Source organism: Anguilla anguilla, chromosome 3, assembly GCF_013347855.1.
Source record: "Anguilla anguilla isolate fAngAng1 chromosome 3, fAngAng1.pri, whole genome shotgun sequence".
NCBI classification, from domain to species: Eukaryota; Metazoa; Chordata; class Actinopteri; order Anguilliformes; family Anguillidae; genus Anguilla; species Anguilla anguilla.
Genome location: NC_049203.1, coordinates 35,640,884 through 35,659,179, shown reverse-complemented (window position 1 = coordinate 35,659,179; position 18,296 = coordinate 35,640,884). Strand labels below are relative to the sequence as shown.

General features: G+C 41.8%; 1 protein-coding gene across 1 annotated transcript in view; it reads left to right on the top strand.

Annotated features, from left to right (window-relative positions):
• LOC118223360 (ubiquitin-conjugating enzyme E2 E3) overlaps window positions 1–8,473 on the top strand; it is a 44,540-nt gene extending 36,067 nt beyond the window's left edge. The window contains exons 5-6 of the mRNA XM_035409782.1: window positions 3,441–3,588; window positions 7,794–8,473. Of these exons, the coding sequence (XP_035265673.1) occupies window positions 3,441–3,588; window positions 7,794–7,891 (246 nt within the window). The 3' untranslated portion in view covers window positions 7,892–8,473. The remainder of the gene's footprint in view (window positions 1–3,440; window positions 3,589–7,793) is intronic.
• Window positions 8,474–18,296: the final 9,823 nt, after the last annotated feature.

The window sequence follows — 18,296 nt, the reverse complement described above, 5'->3', positions numbered from 1 at the left end:
AACGAAAGCAAAGCATGGCCTTGTGCCTTTGACTTTACAGACTCGAGTCATGCGCACGGCTCATGTTTAGCTAAACCCCTTTGGCACTGCTTGCTGGCTAGCTGCCGCGTGTTAACCCATGCATGTCCCTGTCACCAGTGACACAGTATGATTGGACACCAATCTTTATTTGCATTTCTCTGTTTCTTCTATTAGAGACCAGGTTTTATTAGAGACTTGCCATCTAATGAGAGTTTTATGGTAATAATGGCGAAACATAACCTGTGACTGCAGAGCTGTGTGCATGTTTGTTCTGGTGTGAACAGCGGCCAGGGCAGTGCCAGCTTCTCAATGCCTGCACACAAGCTGCTTCTGGTGTCAAAGCGGCTACTGACACTGAATAAGCTTCCCCGTCTATACGAAAACTTGGTATCTCTGAGTCAGCCTGTATCTGCTCTGTTATGCATTGTCATCTTTAAAGGGCAATTCCACCACAAAACGACATTCAGCTAATTTAACAGATCCAGGCGTAACTGGTTCATTCTCTCTGTGTGGCTGGCCGAAGCAATCGCCGTGTAGAAATATCGGCAGCAAAAGGTGCAAATTTTGGTCGAGGTGTACGTCATTATGACACGCACTTCTGCTCTTCCTCATTTTTGAAGAATTACAGTGGGTGGGTAATTTAAATTTGGAGATACATCTAATGTAGGCAAAGTGACCCAAACTCACATCAGAGAGAGATTTTGCATCGCTGCTGTTCCAGCTATAAACAGTACTAGCTTGTGTGCTATCTAGCATAGTGGACTTGCTCTTCTGTGCTCTCTGTGGCTCTTGGATGAGGATCCAGTGTCCTTGGATGAGGTGGGGAACACGGACAGTATCCATAGTACGGATACAGGAGTACATTAGCATTACATTACAGGCATTTAGCAGACGCTCTTATCCAGAGCGACTTACACAACTTTTACATAGCATTTTTTTTTTACATTGTATCCATTTATACAGCTGGATATATACTGAAGCAATTTCGGTTAAGTACCTTGCTCAAGGGTACAACAGCAGTGTCCTACCCGGGAATCGAACGTGCGACCTTTCGGTTACAAGTCGGTTACAGAGGCTGTGGTGAAATAACTGATCATCAAAAAATGTCTGCCAAACCCAACATTAGACACATCAGCACTATAAAAAAAACAAAAATGTGTAGGCCAACTATTGTTAATTATTTTGCCAGCTAGCAAGCTTCACCACGTTTGATTTTAATCAGGCTCCAACAAGTTGGATAACGTTAGCTTACCGCTACTTTTTTACTGTATTGTCTTACTGTACTGTTTTGCCTCTGCTGCAAAATGATTTACTGAAAACATTTACGTCCGTGCTTGCGGTAGAATGACAGTGCAAATTGAGGTAGCTGACCCAAACCTGGTAGATGGTGTAACTACAAATGAAGTGGTTAAAACCCTACATTGAAAAAATGTTGTTTTCAACAGGCAGTAGAACCGGTAATACTGCTAATTGAAGTCAAACAGGTCATTTCACTGTTGATGCTTCATTTGGAAAATAAACAATATATGGCAATGAATGAACAAGAGACAGGCTTGATATTTTTTGTCAGATAATTTATTGAAATGCGCAGACATGAAGAATACGAGTTCTTGAATGAGGGAATGTCGACTGTACATTTCTCCTTGCCTGGTTTAACTACCTTCATCTACTCTCCCCATTCTTTCTCACCACTGGTATTTTTTTCTAATCGTAGTTACGCTAAGCCTCGTGCAATTTGCCCCACTGATGCAACATTTTCTTTTTATTAGAAATACAGTGAACTTGAACACATAAACCCATTTTTTCTTTCTTTAGTGGCTAGCTTACTAGTGAATAACATTACCTTCTCTGCAGCCCAGTAGTAATGCCCAGCACCTCCATTTATATTCAGTAGGTATGGCAAACTGTGACTGGCGTTGTCTGACGCCCGCCCTTGGACTGTAATAGCTCTTCGGTTGTAGTCTTTAGTAAAGCAGGTACCCGGAGCACTTGCAGTAATTTGGGGCTATATCTCTGCACTTAATACAGGTTGAGAGTTGGCTTAGAGCTCATTTTAATCAGGATGACAGCTACTCTCCTGCAAGTAAAAGTTCATTTTATGGTGAAATTCCCCTTTAAGTGATATAATTACATGTGCCAGAGGAATAAAATTCTTGCCATGAAATGAAATGGGACCGCACGCAAAGAATTTGGATATCAAAATTTTTCTGTAAACCTTAGTGAGTTTAGCAAGCCTGAACATTTATGCTTTGTGAACACTTGTTCTGTTTGTTAAAGGAAATACAGTTGAATGTTTACTGCCTTTTTTTTTGTTTGGCCATAGGATTTATTTAGATCTCATTTTTTTTGGTTGTTAAAAAGACAGTTTGAGCTGACACTAGCAGATAAATGTTGGTTTCCCCAGGTTCCACAAGATGGTGATCCCTCATTTCCTAACTCTGAAGCCAAATTGAATAACCAGTTTATATCCCTGTATACGAATGTCGTACGCAGCGGTATCAATTCAAATGAAAGACGTTTTGTGAGATCCTTACCCAGCCAGTTTGGTCCAAAGCTGAATCGAGCATCGCTACTGTTGGGTAGAGTGCGGCTCCCTCATCCTCCTCTCCTCACCCAGCCACAGCTCAGTAGGATCGCACACCGGCCTCAAAAAAGCCATTGCACACAGGGCCGCTCTGGGTCACGCCGGGCCCCGATTCCTAGCCGCGCAACGCCAGGACGCCCTCGTTAGCTTCCGGGAGCTGAGCGAGACGGAGGCCCCTCGGCGTACGCACAGGGTCATCCTCTCCGCTGACCCCCAGCCGTTAACGCGTGACCCGGCTGAGCGGAGCAGGCATGCCGGCTGCAGCCTTGGGCCTGAAGGAGCCTCCCGCCGCAAGGGCGCTGAGGAGGTCACATGATCCGCTCACAAGCGCAATCCCCAGCACACCGGCTTGAGTGCAGTGCTATCACTGCCGTTTTTGACTCTGATATTTGGATTCATGCGGGTTAATGTGCAGATAAAAAGCTTCCGTTTTATTTATTTACTTAACTTCATTTGTGAATGCATGATGTGTATTGCAATAAGCTGGGAGACGATAAATGGAGAAATGTTTTTGTGAAATTCTGCTGGTGCTTATTTGCAGAGAGGTAAGATTCTGATGAAGGCCAGACAGTAAGGTCGAAACGTTAATAATTTTTATAGAGACAGATTAAATAAAATCAAAATATGTTCATCTATCAATTCTTGATATATTTTCTGACTGCACCTGCTCACAGCCAGTTTGAGCGCTGTTTCCTCCTGTAGAGCAGTAAGATTACCCTGTTCTGTCTGTAAATCCAGAGGGAGTGACAGACAGCTGAGGAATCGGCCATCTTGAGTCATCCCGCTGCCCAGCTAATGGGTATCCCCCCACCCTCTGTGGTCTTCCTCCCCGCAGGTCACTTTCCGCACACGAATCTATCACTGCAATATCAACAGCCAGGGCGTCATCTGCCTGGACATCCTGAAAGACAACTGGAGCCCCGCCCTCACAATATCCAAGGTCCTGCTGTCCATCTGCTCCCTCCTGACAGACTGCAACCCAGGTGAGTGGAGGGGCGGAGCCTGTCAGGCAGACAGCCCATTGATCATTTGCAGGGAGTTAGCTTCTGGAATCAGACAGGGCTTTTTGCAAGACTTATGGGGTTTGCTGCATATGGTAATAGAGGTGGATTACTGTACAGTTTAGGTTTTCACTGTAGTCACTGTGTTCCTGGGATGAACTAGTTTAAGGTAGTTCATCCCAGGAACATGTGAATAAATGAATTGCAGTACTGTTCATTTAAAAAATTACATTTCATTTTTTGTGGTCAATCTTATAATATCCAGGCATTATGAAGTCAGTTAACAAACCATCCACAAATGGCATATTAAAGATTATTGAAAATTAACTTCTCTTAACCTTTTCCATATCATTGTAATTATGTAGTGAAATTCCAGCTATTTTCAAATTGTGAAAAAAACTACTCAATTCAAACCTGTGTAGTTAAGTGTGTTCTGTGTGAATGGTGCGATTATTTAATTATATTTGAAGGGGGTTATTGCTTGAGAGGAATTCCTGACTAATGAGCGTTGCCCGTTCCTTTCCTTGGGGCGTTGACCGTTTGTGTCCCCTATCAGGGAAGGTAAATCAGGGGGTTTGGAAGAAGCCCCATGGCCTGATAGCCTTGCTCTTTTGCAGTGAACACAGTGCTTTTGGAGAGACTAAAAAGATTTGTATGCAAATGTTCTGTTTGTAACATTATTTTCACCCAGCCTCTGAGTCTAATTCATGACAGTATCTGATAGATATGCCAACCAGTATGAATGATAAAGCTATACATAATTTCAATCAGACTCCCTAAAGGCTGTCCCATCACTACCAGCGTCCTCAGTTACTCCAGGAAGGCACACACTCACATGCACATGCCCCACAGTGTATTCAACCAGTATGTAATCAGTGTAATTTGGAGATAATGATTTATGGGAAGTGGGCAAGGTCAGAGTATAGCAGAGTACAGCTTCTCTGGAAGCGGACATAATGCACATGTTTTCTGTTGGAGAATTTGGCTGTGTCCACCTCCACTCTGCATGGTTTGGCCAATGTTATTATATGCAAGAAACTTGGATATTCGCTTATACACCAGGTTCATTTAGGTACAATACAGTTGTAAGGACGTCATGCATATTGTTATATTTTCTGGTCAGGTGTCAAAAGGGTGTCTCTTCACCTTGTGCTAAACTGATTGGCTTCACTACATGGCCAGAAGTATGTGGACATCTGGCATCCAACATCTTGGGACATTAATATGGAGCTGGTCAACCCTTTGCTGCTACAACAACCTCCACTCTTCTGGGAAGGCTTTATACTAGATGTTGGATCATTGCTGCAGGAATTTGCTTCCATTCAACCAGAAGATAATTAGTGAGATCAGGCACTGATTGGGTGATTAGGCCTGGCTTACAGTTAGTTTTCCAGTTGACCCCAGAGGTGTTGGATGGGGTTGAGGTCAGGGCTCTGTGCAGGCCAGTTGAGTTCTTCCACGCCGTTCTCAACAAAACCTTTTCTATATGGACCTCGCTGTGTGCCCGGAGGCACTGTCATGCTGAAGCAGGAAAGGGTTTTCCCCACACCATTGGGGAAGCACATAATCATCTAGAAAGTGGTTGTATGCTGTTGCATTATGATTTGCCTTCATTGGGACTAAGGGACCTAGCCCAAACCATGAAAAACAGCCCCAGACCAAGGGGTGTCCAGATACCTGTGGTCATATAGTGTATCATGTCTATTTAGCTTATTGGTGCTGTCCTTTCACATGCTGGTGTAATGAAATGCAGAATAAATATTGTGGATGGGTGGAGAGCGAGTTTCTTAGCTAGACGTTAGGTTGAGTGCAAACTAAAAAAAATGTCATTTCAAATAGTATTATTTTCATGTTACTTTATATTAAGTTAACACCCAAAAAACAAAAAAGCGCTGAATTGCTTTTATCATTTTTATTTACATTTATAATGTTTTTATTGTGTGGACATCAGAAATAGGAGAAAGAGTCCGCATTTTGACAGATTTGTCAGCACATCAGCATTGTTCCTTTTAAGATGCTTATGAGAGAGTGTGCTGTTATTATCCTGAGAAATATCACCTCAGAAAATATGATTAGATTTTTAGCCCAGGTGCCCGGGTATTGAAGTAGAAACGAGGGAAGCAGCTGTCTCCTCTGATTAGGGAGAGCTTGGGCTGTTTCAGCGTGCAGGTATCGGGGATCTGTCACAGGTAGTGCATCTCTCCTCTCACCAGCAGCTTTAATATTTTACTTTGTTTATTGCTGAAACTGACAAAAAGAATATCTGTCCCTCACTAGTTTTGACAGATTTTGGTCTCTAAAATCCCTGAAATAATACACTGCGTCTAAATTCTGTTTACCTCTACAGTCAGTGCACGATAAAACATGCACGTTCCTTGAATAATAATTATCCCCTTGTTGTGTCTGGCAGGCTTCAAAGAGAAGCATGTGAATTTGTTATTGCTTCTTTATTGATGGATGGATCCATTTTGGCCCTTCCATTTCACTTGTGTGAATAAAGTCTGCCCCATTCCTGCAGAAACAAAATCAACTGTTTAGCAGATTAAATACGTGTCACAATGATTGCACGCAGTTCTTGAATTCTCTGCTTCTGATGTTGTTTACATGTCTCTTACTCACTCTGAAACAAGGAACTGCTTGAATAAGATTAGCTTAATATTATCACTTCTATCAGCAAAAATGGTGTTTCAGTAGCAGAAAGGGCTCCCATCTTGGACCGTTGAAAGTGTTAGCCAGTGGTTATGCAAGCTATTTTTGTGTAATGAGAGCACTGCCGCGAATCAGGGCTGTTGGACGACCAGAATTTGCACAACATACAAAGTTCCATTTTAGCGCCGCAGTGCTCGATGCCCTCATGAGACCTCGGTAAGAAAACAAACTCCTTCAACTTAACTTCTGTCTTTTCAGTGCCTGCTAAAGGCAATCAGCTTCCCAAAAATTAAACCATGGCCTGTGCAAATTTTTGGGACCTCATATTTTGGGACCATACATCCTGCCTGAAAATGTTCAAATTATTATCCTCAAACGCTATCAGCAAAGGGGATATTTATATTAGTGACTGATATCTGAGTGTTATGTCTATCTGCTGTAATATGGGGGTTGCAATCTGACCATTTTTTGCTGCCTTCTAAAGCTACATTCTGAGAGCATCTCAAATGGCTAGAAACTCAGATTACTAGCACAGACGCTGTAGCTGAAGTTAAGACAATGTAACAAAAAGCCGTTTGTTTTGGTAGGACATGGGAGATAGTTTTCCTTGTGGTTTGATAGTGCCACAATGCATTGACATTAAAAGTGCAGGTAATATTCCATTCTGGTGTGGCACTACATGATTGGTAACATTACTGAAAGTAACATTGAGAAAAACCCTATTGGAAATGATGCATTCAAGGTTTGACGCTTTACATAAATGTTCTTACTTCTGTGTATATATTTGGCTGACAATTATTCAGAAGTCACAGATCATACTTTCATACATTTTGTTCCTTGAAGTAAAAAGGAACTGTTATTCCTGCATACGCCCTCTGCCCTGTTCTGAGCTGAACTTGGTAGTGGAAGCTCACTCAGACCAGCACCTAAAGGCAGACTTGTTCCCAGAATCATTTGCATGCACACCCCTTCCATTACCATCACGCACTGAGAGTCGTAAGTAGAGCCTTCCGGATCATTCGAGATGGTGAACGTGTACAGCTGTGGTTTCAGTTCAGGAGCACATGGTTCCATCTGATTAGTGAATGACACAAATGTCAAACAGCAATGGCCTATAATACATATTTTCTGGCATTTGACTTAGATTAGGTTTATGTGATACTGATGAGATGTGTGTGGTTTATGATTATGTTAAAGTATTGTTTTGTGTTTGACGTTGTGTTCTGTTAGTGATAGAACAAAGGTTCCCAAACCCCAGAATGGGTGGGGTTAACATTATTAGTCACTCAGTGACCAGAACCAAGCAAGGCATTTATGCCCACACGCATTCGTCACTGTGTCTAAACAGCATACTCATTCTTCCTATGGAGAGCACAGCCTCTCGATTGGTTCAAGTCAGTGATTGACAGCGCAAGGTAGCCCCGCCCATAACGAGATTCAGAAAGCCTCAGCGCAGCGCCGAGGCAGGGCAGACGAAGGTGCCGCCCGGCCAGCTTCACCCACGCCCCGTGTTCTGCCCCTCCCCTTCCTGTTCACAGCGGACCCCCTGGTGGGCAGCATAGCCACCCAGTACCTGACCAACAGAGCGGAGCACGACAGGATAGCCCGGCAGTGGACCAAGAGGTACGCCACATAAGCGAGAGGACGCCCGGCCCCGACCCCGCCCGCCGCAGTGTAAAGCTCACGGAGGCAACTTTACAACGTGCAACAAATCTTTATAGCCTTTACAATACGGACTTCTGTGTATATGTTATACTGATTTTGCTCCGTGCTTTTACCGCTCTGAAGATCGGGAGGACATGGCCCCGCCCATCCCCACAGGTAAAGGCTACCGGAGTAGAATTTTGTAGCTGTAGATTTAGTTATGTTTAAATGCCTACTTGCAAGTCTTGCTTCTTTGGGATATAAAATGTATTTTGTGATGTAATAAGGAAACTGTTCCTAAAGTCAACCAAATATTATGGTGCATTTTAGCCTAATCCATTATCTGTATGAAGTTAAGGAAAAAAAAAAAAAAGAACCTAGCAGTAGATTATTAGGAATTATGTCATTTATATGAAACTCAGATCCATTTCCAGTTATGTGGTACATGCTGTTGTGAACTCTGTTTTACCTTTGTCAGTTTGTATTGAAAAGATTTCATTGAACCTTTTGTAGCCAAGCGAAGGTGATCCGCCACTGTAACACCCAAACACAATAAACTCCTTCCCCTCGGTCACTTGTGCTTTGTAAACTCATGCTTACTCTACTCATATTTGCTGATATATTTACTGTACCGGTGGGCAGTCATGTTTAAAGTCCAGTTATAAATGGTCACTTATAGGCTTTGATATTTTTTTCCCATACAGTTTATTTCTGAGGCAGGTTAACATTGATTTTACAATCTTTATACAATCTTTAATTTGTAAGATAATTCAGCTGAGTTTCTTTAATGTTTCTTAAACAACGTGTGCCATAGTGCTCATTATTTTTATGACTCATTTATTTGGCTGTATAGAAGTACCAGTGAGTATTGTATTTAATGCTGACTTGTAATTGTCCGAATTGTGCACATGGGGAAAAGGAGATACAGTGCAAAGTACTGAGTGTCCTCTTCAGGATATATGCTGCCCCTTGTGGCCCCTTTGTAAACTGCGTGCTGCTGAAAAAAGGAAAAATATCATATTGGTGTCACTTCTGCTATAATGAGACATAAATTAAGGTTATTGGTCTGTCTTTCTTTACCAACTCAAAAAGCAAAGTAATAAAACTGACTTTGGTGACACAATCCTGGTAAATGATCCAATATATATGTTTCTCAATTACAGTATGTGGAACCCTGTACTGCATGGGTAGAGTAAGAGGGGCTGCCCTATACTGCATATATATGGTAAATGGACTGCATTTATATAGCGCTTTTATCCAAAGTGCTTTACAATTGATGCCTCTCATTCACCAGAGCAGTGAGGGGTTAGGTGTCTTGCTCTGGGACACTTCAACACGCCCAGGGCGGGGATCGAACCGGCAACCTTCCGACTGCCAGACAACCGCTCGAACCTCCTGATCTATGTCTCCCCTATATGTAAAGTAAGAGGGGGTGCCCCGTACTGCACAGGTAGAGTAAAAGGGGGTGCTCTGTACTGCATGTGTAGAGTAAGGGGAGTTCCCTAAACTGCACGGTTGGAGTAAAAGGGGGTACTCTGTACTGCATGGGTAGAGTAAGAGGGGGGTGCTCTGTACTGCATAGGTAAAGTAAGAGGGGGTGCCCCGTACTGCACAGGTAGAGTAAAAGGGGGTGCTCTGTACTGCATGTGTAGAGTAAGGGGAGTTCCCTAAACTGCACGGTTGGAGTAAGAGGGGGGTGCTCTGTACTGCACAGGTAGAGTAAGAGTGGGTCCCCTGTACTGTATGAGGTAAAGTAAGAGGGGGTGCTCTGTACTGCACATGTAGAGTAAGAGTGGGTGCCCCGTACTGCACGTGTAGAGTAAGAGTGGGTGCCCCGTACTGCATGTGTAGAGTAAGAGGGGGGTGCTCTGTACTGCACAGGTAGAGTAAGAGTGGGTCCCCTGTACTGTATGAGGTAAAGTAAGAGTGGGTGCCCCGTACTGCACGTGTAGAGTAAGAGTGGGTGCTCTGTACTGCATGGGTAGAATAGCCTTAGAGCATACACCACTTCCGTTTGTTTCTCGTTTTACTTCTACTGTAATGAATTGGCAACATTTTTGTGGCTAAACTATTCTTTGTTGATATTGGTTTTTACAAGATGCTAAAATAGCAATGGCATTGCAATCCGTCTTTTTGAAATTGTCCTCATAAAACTGTTTTGTGGATGATCCTTTCTAAAATGATCCAAGTGCTCTTTATTTTGTTCTTGGACCTCTACAATGAATTTGGCCTGATCTATTCTTTTTATGTTTTACTGCATAATGGTAAGTACTCCCAGCATCCTCTTTCCCCTCACCCTGGTATGTTACAGCTCCCAAAATGTCAAACAATGGTTTCCACTGTTTTCGTGTGTTTAAAATATGCCCCCAAATCAGATGGAGTAATGGCTGAAGAAAAGTGGCAATTCACATGATAGTCAGCCGCCTGACTGCACTCAAGATGTGGATTTGAAAGTACATCCGGCTGGATCGTGGTGAATTGCTTTGATTGGCGGCATGGTGAGAGTGCAGATCCATTGAATGATCTCATGGGTTAATTATGGCAAATAGTAGCCTAAATAATACTGGATACGGGAAAAGAGAATTTTTGGCAGATAAGTACGATGTGGAGCTGGAGCATGTCTGTGAAATATTGCGTGCATTAGTTCAAACGAATATACCAATATCTCAGGCAGGGCTGAATGAGGCAGTGTGTGATGAGTAGGGTGTCCCGACTCTAAGTGGCCACACGATGGAGACAAAATCCCCAGTCACTCAAAAATATCCCTCCTTAAGAAATATGTTGTGAAGACTTGTGAATAAACTACTTAAACTTGGGAATATGTTTAAAACGTCAATCTACCTGGTCTAATTTAGTGTTAAGTAGATTCACAGTTTAATCAAATATGTCAAATTAAGACAAATGAAAGTGCAACTGGAAATTATGCTTAATGCTGAAACAATATTGACTTTGTGTAGGCCTTAGAATTCCCAGGACATCAATCACAGATTGTCCTTTAAGTGTACTACCAAATGTGAATCAGGTGTATAGTTTCAAGATACACTAATGTACTGAATGGCTATATTTTGTAGATTACATTATGAAACGTGCTTGTAAAGGTACTACAATTTCCAATATTTACAGTACAGTCCGTACAGTATTTATACAGTGAAACAGTTTTTGGATTTTTGGCCTTCAAGGTTTGCGTGCGAGGGTAAGGTTTTATTGCAAGTGCCTTGCAGTTTATGTGTTGCATGAATGCAATCTTTCAATCTATTACTAGATAGACACGATTTAAAACAAAAGTGTATTGACACATTTCATCACTAGATGTCGCCCTTGCATCACATCATAAACATCCGCAAAAAAGACTCAATCCATTACCCCAATAGCTTCGGGCATGCTATTTATACAAATTACTCAACTACAATATGCCTACTTTAAATTATTTTTGTGGTTCTTGCTTTCTAATAAGCACGAATTGCGAGTCACATTGCTAGTTTCCCGTTTATTAGTCAACATAAATATTTATCGTGCTTGCTTAAAATTATTTTCTAAAGCTTGCAAAAAATGTGTATGGTTCAGAAGCTATAGTTTATTGTGTATGCTGTCCTTAAACTGTGTTATATGTGGTCAGTCCAACTGGCACCGTTTTTAGACCACGTGGTTATTATTAAGCTGTTGTTTACAGCATAGGAACTCCAGGTGAGTTTCAAAACCCTTTTCCAAGAATAAACTGCAACCTTGCTGTCCTCACTAAGTGGGGACAACATGTTATTTGTTTTTATTTAAAAACACTGTTTTATTAATACATTAATTTATTTTTGTTTTGGACAGAACCACTATCCCAAGGAAAGCCAGTTTGTTTCACACCGGCATATCACTAAAATTTCAAGATATTTTATTCAGTCATTCGGTTTCATTGCTCTTTTAAATCAAATTTGGATGTTATTCATAAATGCAGTTTCCGCCTGTCAGAGTGAGTAATTGCTGATGCGGAATGAAAAGGTGCTTGTGTGGCCTTTGAGAATCCTTGGCCGAGATCCAGAGTACTTTGGATTGGGGGCCCTCAAACAACAGCCTGGATGCAGTATTTAAAACCCGAGTAGGCAAAACATTGAAGAATGTATTGTCGTGATTTTTTTTTTCAGTGGAGATAAAGTACTTCTGCAGAGAGAATAAAGGTCGAGATTATGATTCTAAATCTGTACTGGTGAGAAACTACTACGGGAGGAAACGCACCCAAAGCCCACTGTGCAAACCTGCGGAAGGAACTGCTGATGTTGAACCCGGCGTAGCAGCTGGACCGGAGCGGGAGAACCGGTGTGTCTGAAATCCCACGAAACTTCATGAGTAATGAGGGCGGTTTCGCCGTTCGACCGAGCGGAATTCAACTGAGAGCGTGGCTGCTTGCACCTCTGCCCTCGCATTGTGAATTTTCTAAAGGGAAGTGCGCCGCGAGATCTTTGATTAATGTTAACAGAGGGAATACTGAGCGGCCTGTCAGGGTGAGAAATGAGATTCCAACGCACAGTACCCATCTTCCCAGAAGTTTGGGTAGACCATCTTTATTTACCCTGATGGAATTCCTGACTTCGTGCCTGCAGCATCAAATGTGACAGTCAATGAAAAGGCTTTATTGCGTTGGAAAAAACTAACCACTGCGTTGACCGAGTTTTGCAGTCCTGGTACGACGTCTTTAAAATCAGATGCAGGTCTTTGCTGCGCCAATGAATGAATGAATGGGCTGTAGTTGCGCTGTATGTTAAGGGAATTTCCTGTTTATCTAACCAAACCTCAATGATGAATAATTACATCTCAGTGGCAGCTGAGTGAGGTGCCACATACTGGAAAAATATAAATTGTCGAGGCTAACCTTTAGCATCATTCTATTTGTTTATTCCTTATTGCCACAAAGGGTTTGTGTTTGGCAGAGAGATCAAGGCATAAGGTTCAAGTGCGCTTAGTGTGCCATTGCTGGCCTCTGTGGAGCTGTTCCCTGTGGCGAGGGTGCCTTACAAGTGGCAAACACAATGAGTTAATTGAGATGAAGTGAGCCGTGGATTACTCTCCATACGGCGATCGCTCTTGGAAATGGCATAAGCTGAACCACTGCAGAGACCAGGGGGCTGTTTCTGCGCCTGCCTCGCGTCGTTTTCCAATTTTCCAACTGGAAATTTCCTGTTGTTTTTTGGAACAGTTTTCTTTATCAGCAGGGCATACATTCAGCAGGAGGCCTGTAGGTGTGCCACTGTCAAAACTGCAAATTACATTTTACATTTTTTTTTTCCACCGTAACTTTCTGCAGTTTTTTATTTATTTATTTTTTTTTTAATTTCATTTTTAGTTAACATTTTTTTTTGGCCCAGGCAGTTTTTGTGGGCGATGAGGGATATTTGAAGTTTCTGATGACTTGCCTATGATGACTGGTATAGCGGTTTTCACAAGTTTGTGGTTTAATGCAAGAAAATACACTTCAGGTACCTGCAAAGCAGCTTGTTCAGTGGAAAACTACAACAAAGGAGGACAGAATCCAGGTCTAATTGCATTAATCCAGTCTTGTGGGATTCCCAGAGTGAAATTTGGCCATGTAGTGCTGCGGCCAATGCAATATATTATTGACCATGATGTTGATTGAAGACTTTCCTGTCATTCATTAAAAGATTGAAATATGAAAGTGTTCCCTAATTTGGAATCATAATCCCCAATCATAACTGTGGCATTGCTGCAGGACCCTTTATAAATTCAGGAAGGCACACAAATCTTCCAAAATGAGAAAAGCCTGCAATGCAAAGCCCGAGCAGTGCAGTGTCTCACAGCTGGTGCACGAAGATCACAGACGGCCAGTCTCCCAAAGGAGTTCGTTGAGAGATGAGGTAGGGAATACCTTGAACACTGAAACCTTCCCTACGGACAAATATGGCCCACTGGGCTCTTGGCAGTAGTCACCAGAGTGCATCACCGTGTATACATAAATACATGCACACACACAGGATGTTGAGAATGAGTTCCCAACCAAATGTGTTATCAATGAGCACTGCGCATGGAATGCGCATAGCACGTTCACTCAGGGAACTCTTGCTGAAGCCGACCAATGGTCGACCTCTGCAAACGCATGCTGTCATACTCAACCAATCACATACACATGCATCTCTACATGGCTTCATACTCAACTTATCACATGCACACGTCACTAATGGAGAGCCTTTTTAAACCAACTGTCAGACCTCTCCTGTGCTGCTGCTCAAAGAATTTATGCTCACTCTTCACCTCTTCAGCTTCCACCTTATTATGGTGTCATGAACACTGACTTTAGCTGAGTCAAGAGAGGCCTGCAGTTCTTTGGATGTTCTTCTGGGATTTTTTGACTTCCTGGATGAGTTGTCGCTGCTTACTTGGGTAAATTTTGGCAGGCCAGCCACTCCTGGGAAGATTCAGCACTGTTCCAAGTGTTCTCCATTACCAGATAATGGTTCTCACTGTGGTTTGGTAGAGTCCCAGAGCTTTTGAAATGGCTTTGTAACCCTTGCCAGACTGATGTATATTTTAACAAATTCTTTCCTCACTTCTTCTGGAATTTCCTTTGAACATGACATAGTGTGCTTGTATAATTTTGCATAATTTTTGTGGCAACTACTTAACACTCATGATAAGGTTCAATATGAGAGAGGTTCCAATTTAACAGGGCTGATTGCAATCAAGCATGGCAGTGTTCAACCAGCTGAATCTAGTTTGGAACTGAATTCGGTTAGTAACTAAGGGGGCATTTACTTTTTCATGTGGGTGATATGGGTACTCAATAACTTTTTTCATTAAACAAATTAAACAGTGAAAAAAATGTGCTTTGTGTTTACCCTTTGTCTTACATTACATTTTGTGTAAAAGTCTGAAACCATTCACTGTGAATGTGAAATAATATAGGACAGCATTGTATGTGAGTTGTCTGGCTAGGGTACTAAGTTTACCTGTCCTCTGCGGTAAATGCATGTGCAGTGTGTGATACCATAGATGTTCCTAGACCATAGATGGCACTACAGTCATACATTTTCAGGTTGCATGATATAAATGTGGGTGGCTTTGCCTATGTAATTCTACTTGCTGTGTATGTGCTCTGGGATGGCATAGCAATGGCAGTTTGACTGAGAGATGCCAATGCAAGACTTCACTCAGCTACTGTTAGGAATGTTATCCTGTTGTCTTGGTTTACATTTGGGAGAAATACCTTTTTTATCGCTGTGGAAGCACTGATTTTCAAGTCTAGCCTTTTCTGCTGCTATATTTGTTTTATGTGTTAAAGAGATGTGACTCATTTGAACAATTATTGATGACTCATGACCATGGCACGACTAAAATAAGAAAGTGTCAATGATTCTGTATTAATGCAATTTCTATGTCATACAATTATTTATTTATGTATTCAGTTCAGGTATTTCAACCTTTTCCAAAATAAATGAAACCCATACATCTCCTCATGATAAGCAGTTCACCTGCAGTGCTAGTGTAATACAGGGCCAGTGTAATGCAGTGTCAGTGTAATACAGTTCCAGTGTAATACAGTGCTAGTGTAATACATGTCCAGTGTAATGGGGTGACAGTGTAATACAGGGCCAGTGTAATGCAGTGTCAGTGTAATACAGTGCCAGTGTAATACAGTGCTAGTGTAATACATGCTCAGTGTAATGGGGTGACAGTGTAATACAGGGCCAGTGTAATAGTGTCAGTGTAATACAGTGCTAGTGTAATACATGCCCAGTGTAATGGGGTGCCAGTGTAATACAGGGCCAGTGTAATACAGTGCTAGTGTAATACATGCCCAGTGTAATGGGGTGCCAGTGTAATACAGTGCTAGTGTAATACATGCTCAGTGTAATGGGGTGACAGTGTAATACAGGGCCAGTGTAATGCAGTGCCAGTGTAATACAGTGTCAGTGTAATGCAGTGCCAGTGTAATACAGTGTCAGTGTAATACAGTGCTAGTGTAATGCACAGCTAGTGTAATGGAGTACGAGTGCAATACAATGTTAGTGTAATATACTCGGGTTCTTTTGTTCCCCTGCTTCTGCCCTGACCTCACAAATGACCTGATCTTTAACCACAAATCTCACTACATCAAGGCTAGTAATGGGCGGAATGAAACTTCATTAACCCAAAGCTGCATAGATCTGTCACATATTATCAATGATTTGCTGATCTCGACCTATCATAATTTTCCTATGAAAATGATTGTCCAATTGAACACGAGGTCCTGTGGTAGTTTCACCCATAATGCAGTTCCTTAAGCCTCTTTCTCCTGTCAAAAAAGAAATCAAAAAGGAGTTGTTTCTGCTCAGCAACAGCATCACCCCTAATTACCTCTCCCTTCATTGGCTACACTTGCTGATAATGACATTAGAGCCTCAGGCTCTTTCTCTTTTTAAACAGATAGTGGAAGATATTTTCACGCTTGCTGCCTCTAACCCTGAACAGTAGCTTGTATCTGCTAATGGACATGATGTTAAAATCTTATTAGAACTTTAGAACTGCTCTCTTGTGCAGTGCTTGTGCGGGTTTCATGTATGTGTAACAGTGTGTGTGCATGTGTGTGTGTATAGGGGGGGGTTTGGGGGGTTGGGTTTTGTGAAATCGTTGGCAGATCATTGCATTTGCATTGTACGGAAATGACAGCTTAACTAATGACAGCATTACCCAGGGGGGACTGTGACTGAAGCACTGATAGCAATTATTTAAAAAACCTGTCTTCATGTTGAGGTTCCCAGTTTCCCTTAACCTTTATGAAAAAGTGCATGTTGTGAATTAGCAGTGGATTCAGAGAAACAAATAGAAAAACACAAAGAGAGATGCTTGAAATGACTCATCTAGATTTCAAATGTAAATGGGGAGCTAGGGTTACATTCCATCTTTCAGACCTGCTCCCCTAATTATGCCATCTCCTAATTTGCACCCAAAATGAGAAAAGGCCCCTCACTCTTCAACATTTGTTGTAAATTTTAGGCATTGGCAAGGTCAGCAGTCCAATTAAAAATGTAAGTAAGTATAATGTGTCACTGTACACAAACAGAAGGTATTTATAGCATTCTTTACACATAGATCTGTAAACATTTAATGACAGTTCATACATTTAACTTTATTTTCAACTATTTCCCCTGCTGTTTTATTATTTATTTAACCAGGTAGGTCAACTGAAAACTCTCTTTTGCAGTAACGGCTGAGGGAGTGAAAGCGGGTTGGCAAAGGATCGCGTAGCCAATCAGATGTTGGTGGTGATTAGGGGCCAGATGAGGAGAACCAGTGTGTTATGGGAATTTGACCAGGACACCAGGATTAACACAACTACTATTTTGAAAAGTGCCATGGGATCTTTAATGGCCACAGCAGGTCAGGGCCTTGGTTTAATGTCTTATCCAAAGGACAACACCTTCTACAGTACAGAGCCCCCATCACTGTGCTGGGTCATTTCCCCCCCATTTTTTTTCCACAGGAAAGAGTGCCCCCTACTACCCTACCAACACCTGTTCCTGCAGCAGCATTCCATCCAAGTACTAACCAAGTGCATGACTGCTAAATTTCAGAAGTTTTGCAAGAATTGGGATGGACACAGTGTTCATTAAAACTCACAAGGAGGTACTTACTCCTCCTATTACAAAAATTATTAACTGGCCCATTAAAGGAGCAGTGTTCCCAAATACCTGGAAAACTGCAATAATTACACTAGTGTTTAAATCAGGTGAACACATGATCATTAGTAACTACAGACCTATTAGCATTCTTCCTGTAGTGTCTAAAATTGCTGAAAAATGGGGTGCAGAACAGATAATATCACATTTGAATAATAGCTCCTTCGCATTGCATCCTATGCAATTTGGGTTTTGAAAACATCATTCTACTGAATCTGCAAATTGTTTCCTTCTATAAAATATTAAATCTAAAATGGACAAGAGAGGTATGGTAGGGGCTGTCTTCCTTGATCTAAAGAAAGCCTTTGATGCAATGAATCATGAGGTCCTACTTACCAAATTATCAAAGTTTAATTTTTCACCTATTGTAATTAAATGGATTAAATCATACCTTACAGACAGGAAACAGTGTGTTCGTGTAGACCATAAAACATCAGAAACAGTTGGTATTGATATTGGTGTACCCCAAGGGTCAACCTTAGGTCCTCTATTATTTAGTCTGTATATCAATGATCCACCTGACGTTTGCCTGCCTACTGTTACTTGCCAGATGTACGCCGACGACACGGTCTTATACTTGCATGCTAAAAATAAGAAGCAAGCTGCAGCTGAACTATCAGCTTCCATGGTCAATATCTCAAATTGGTTAACAAACTCTTGTTTACATCTCAATGTTAGCAAAACTGTGTGTATGTTCTTTTCAAAGTCCACAAATAGTCACCAGATCTTGATGTTTTTGTGACA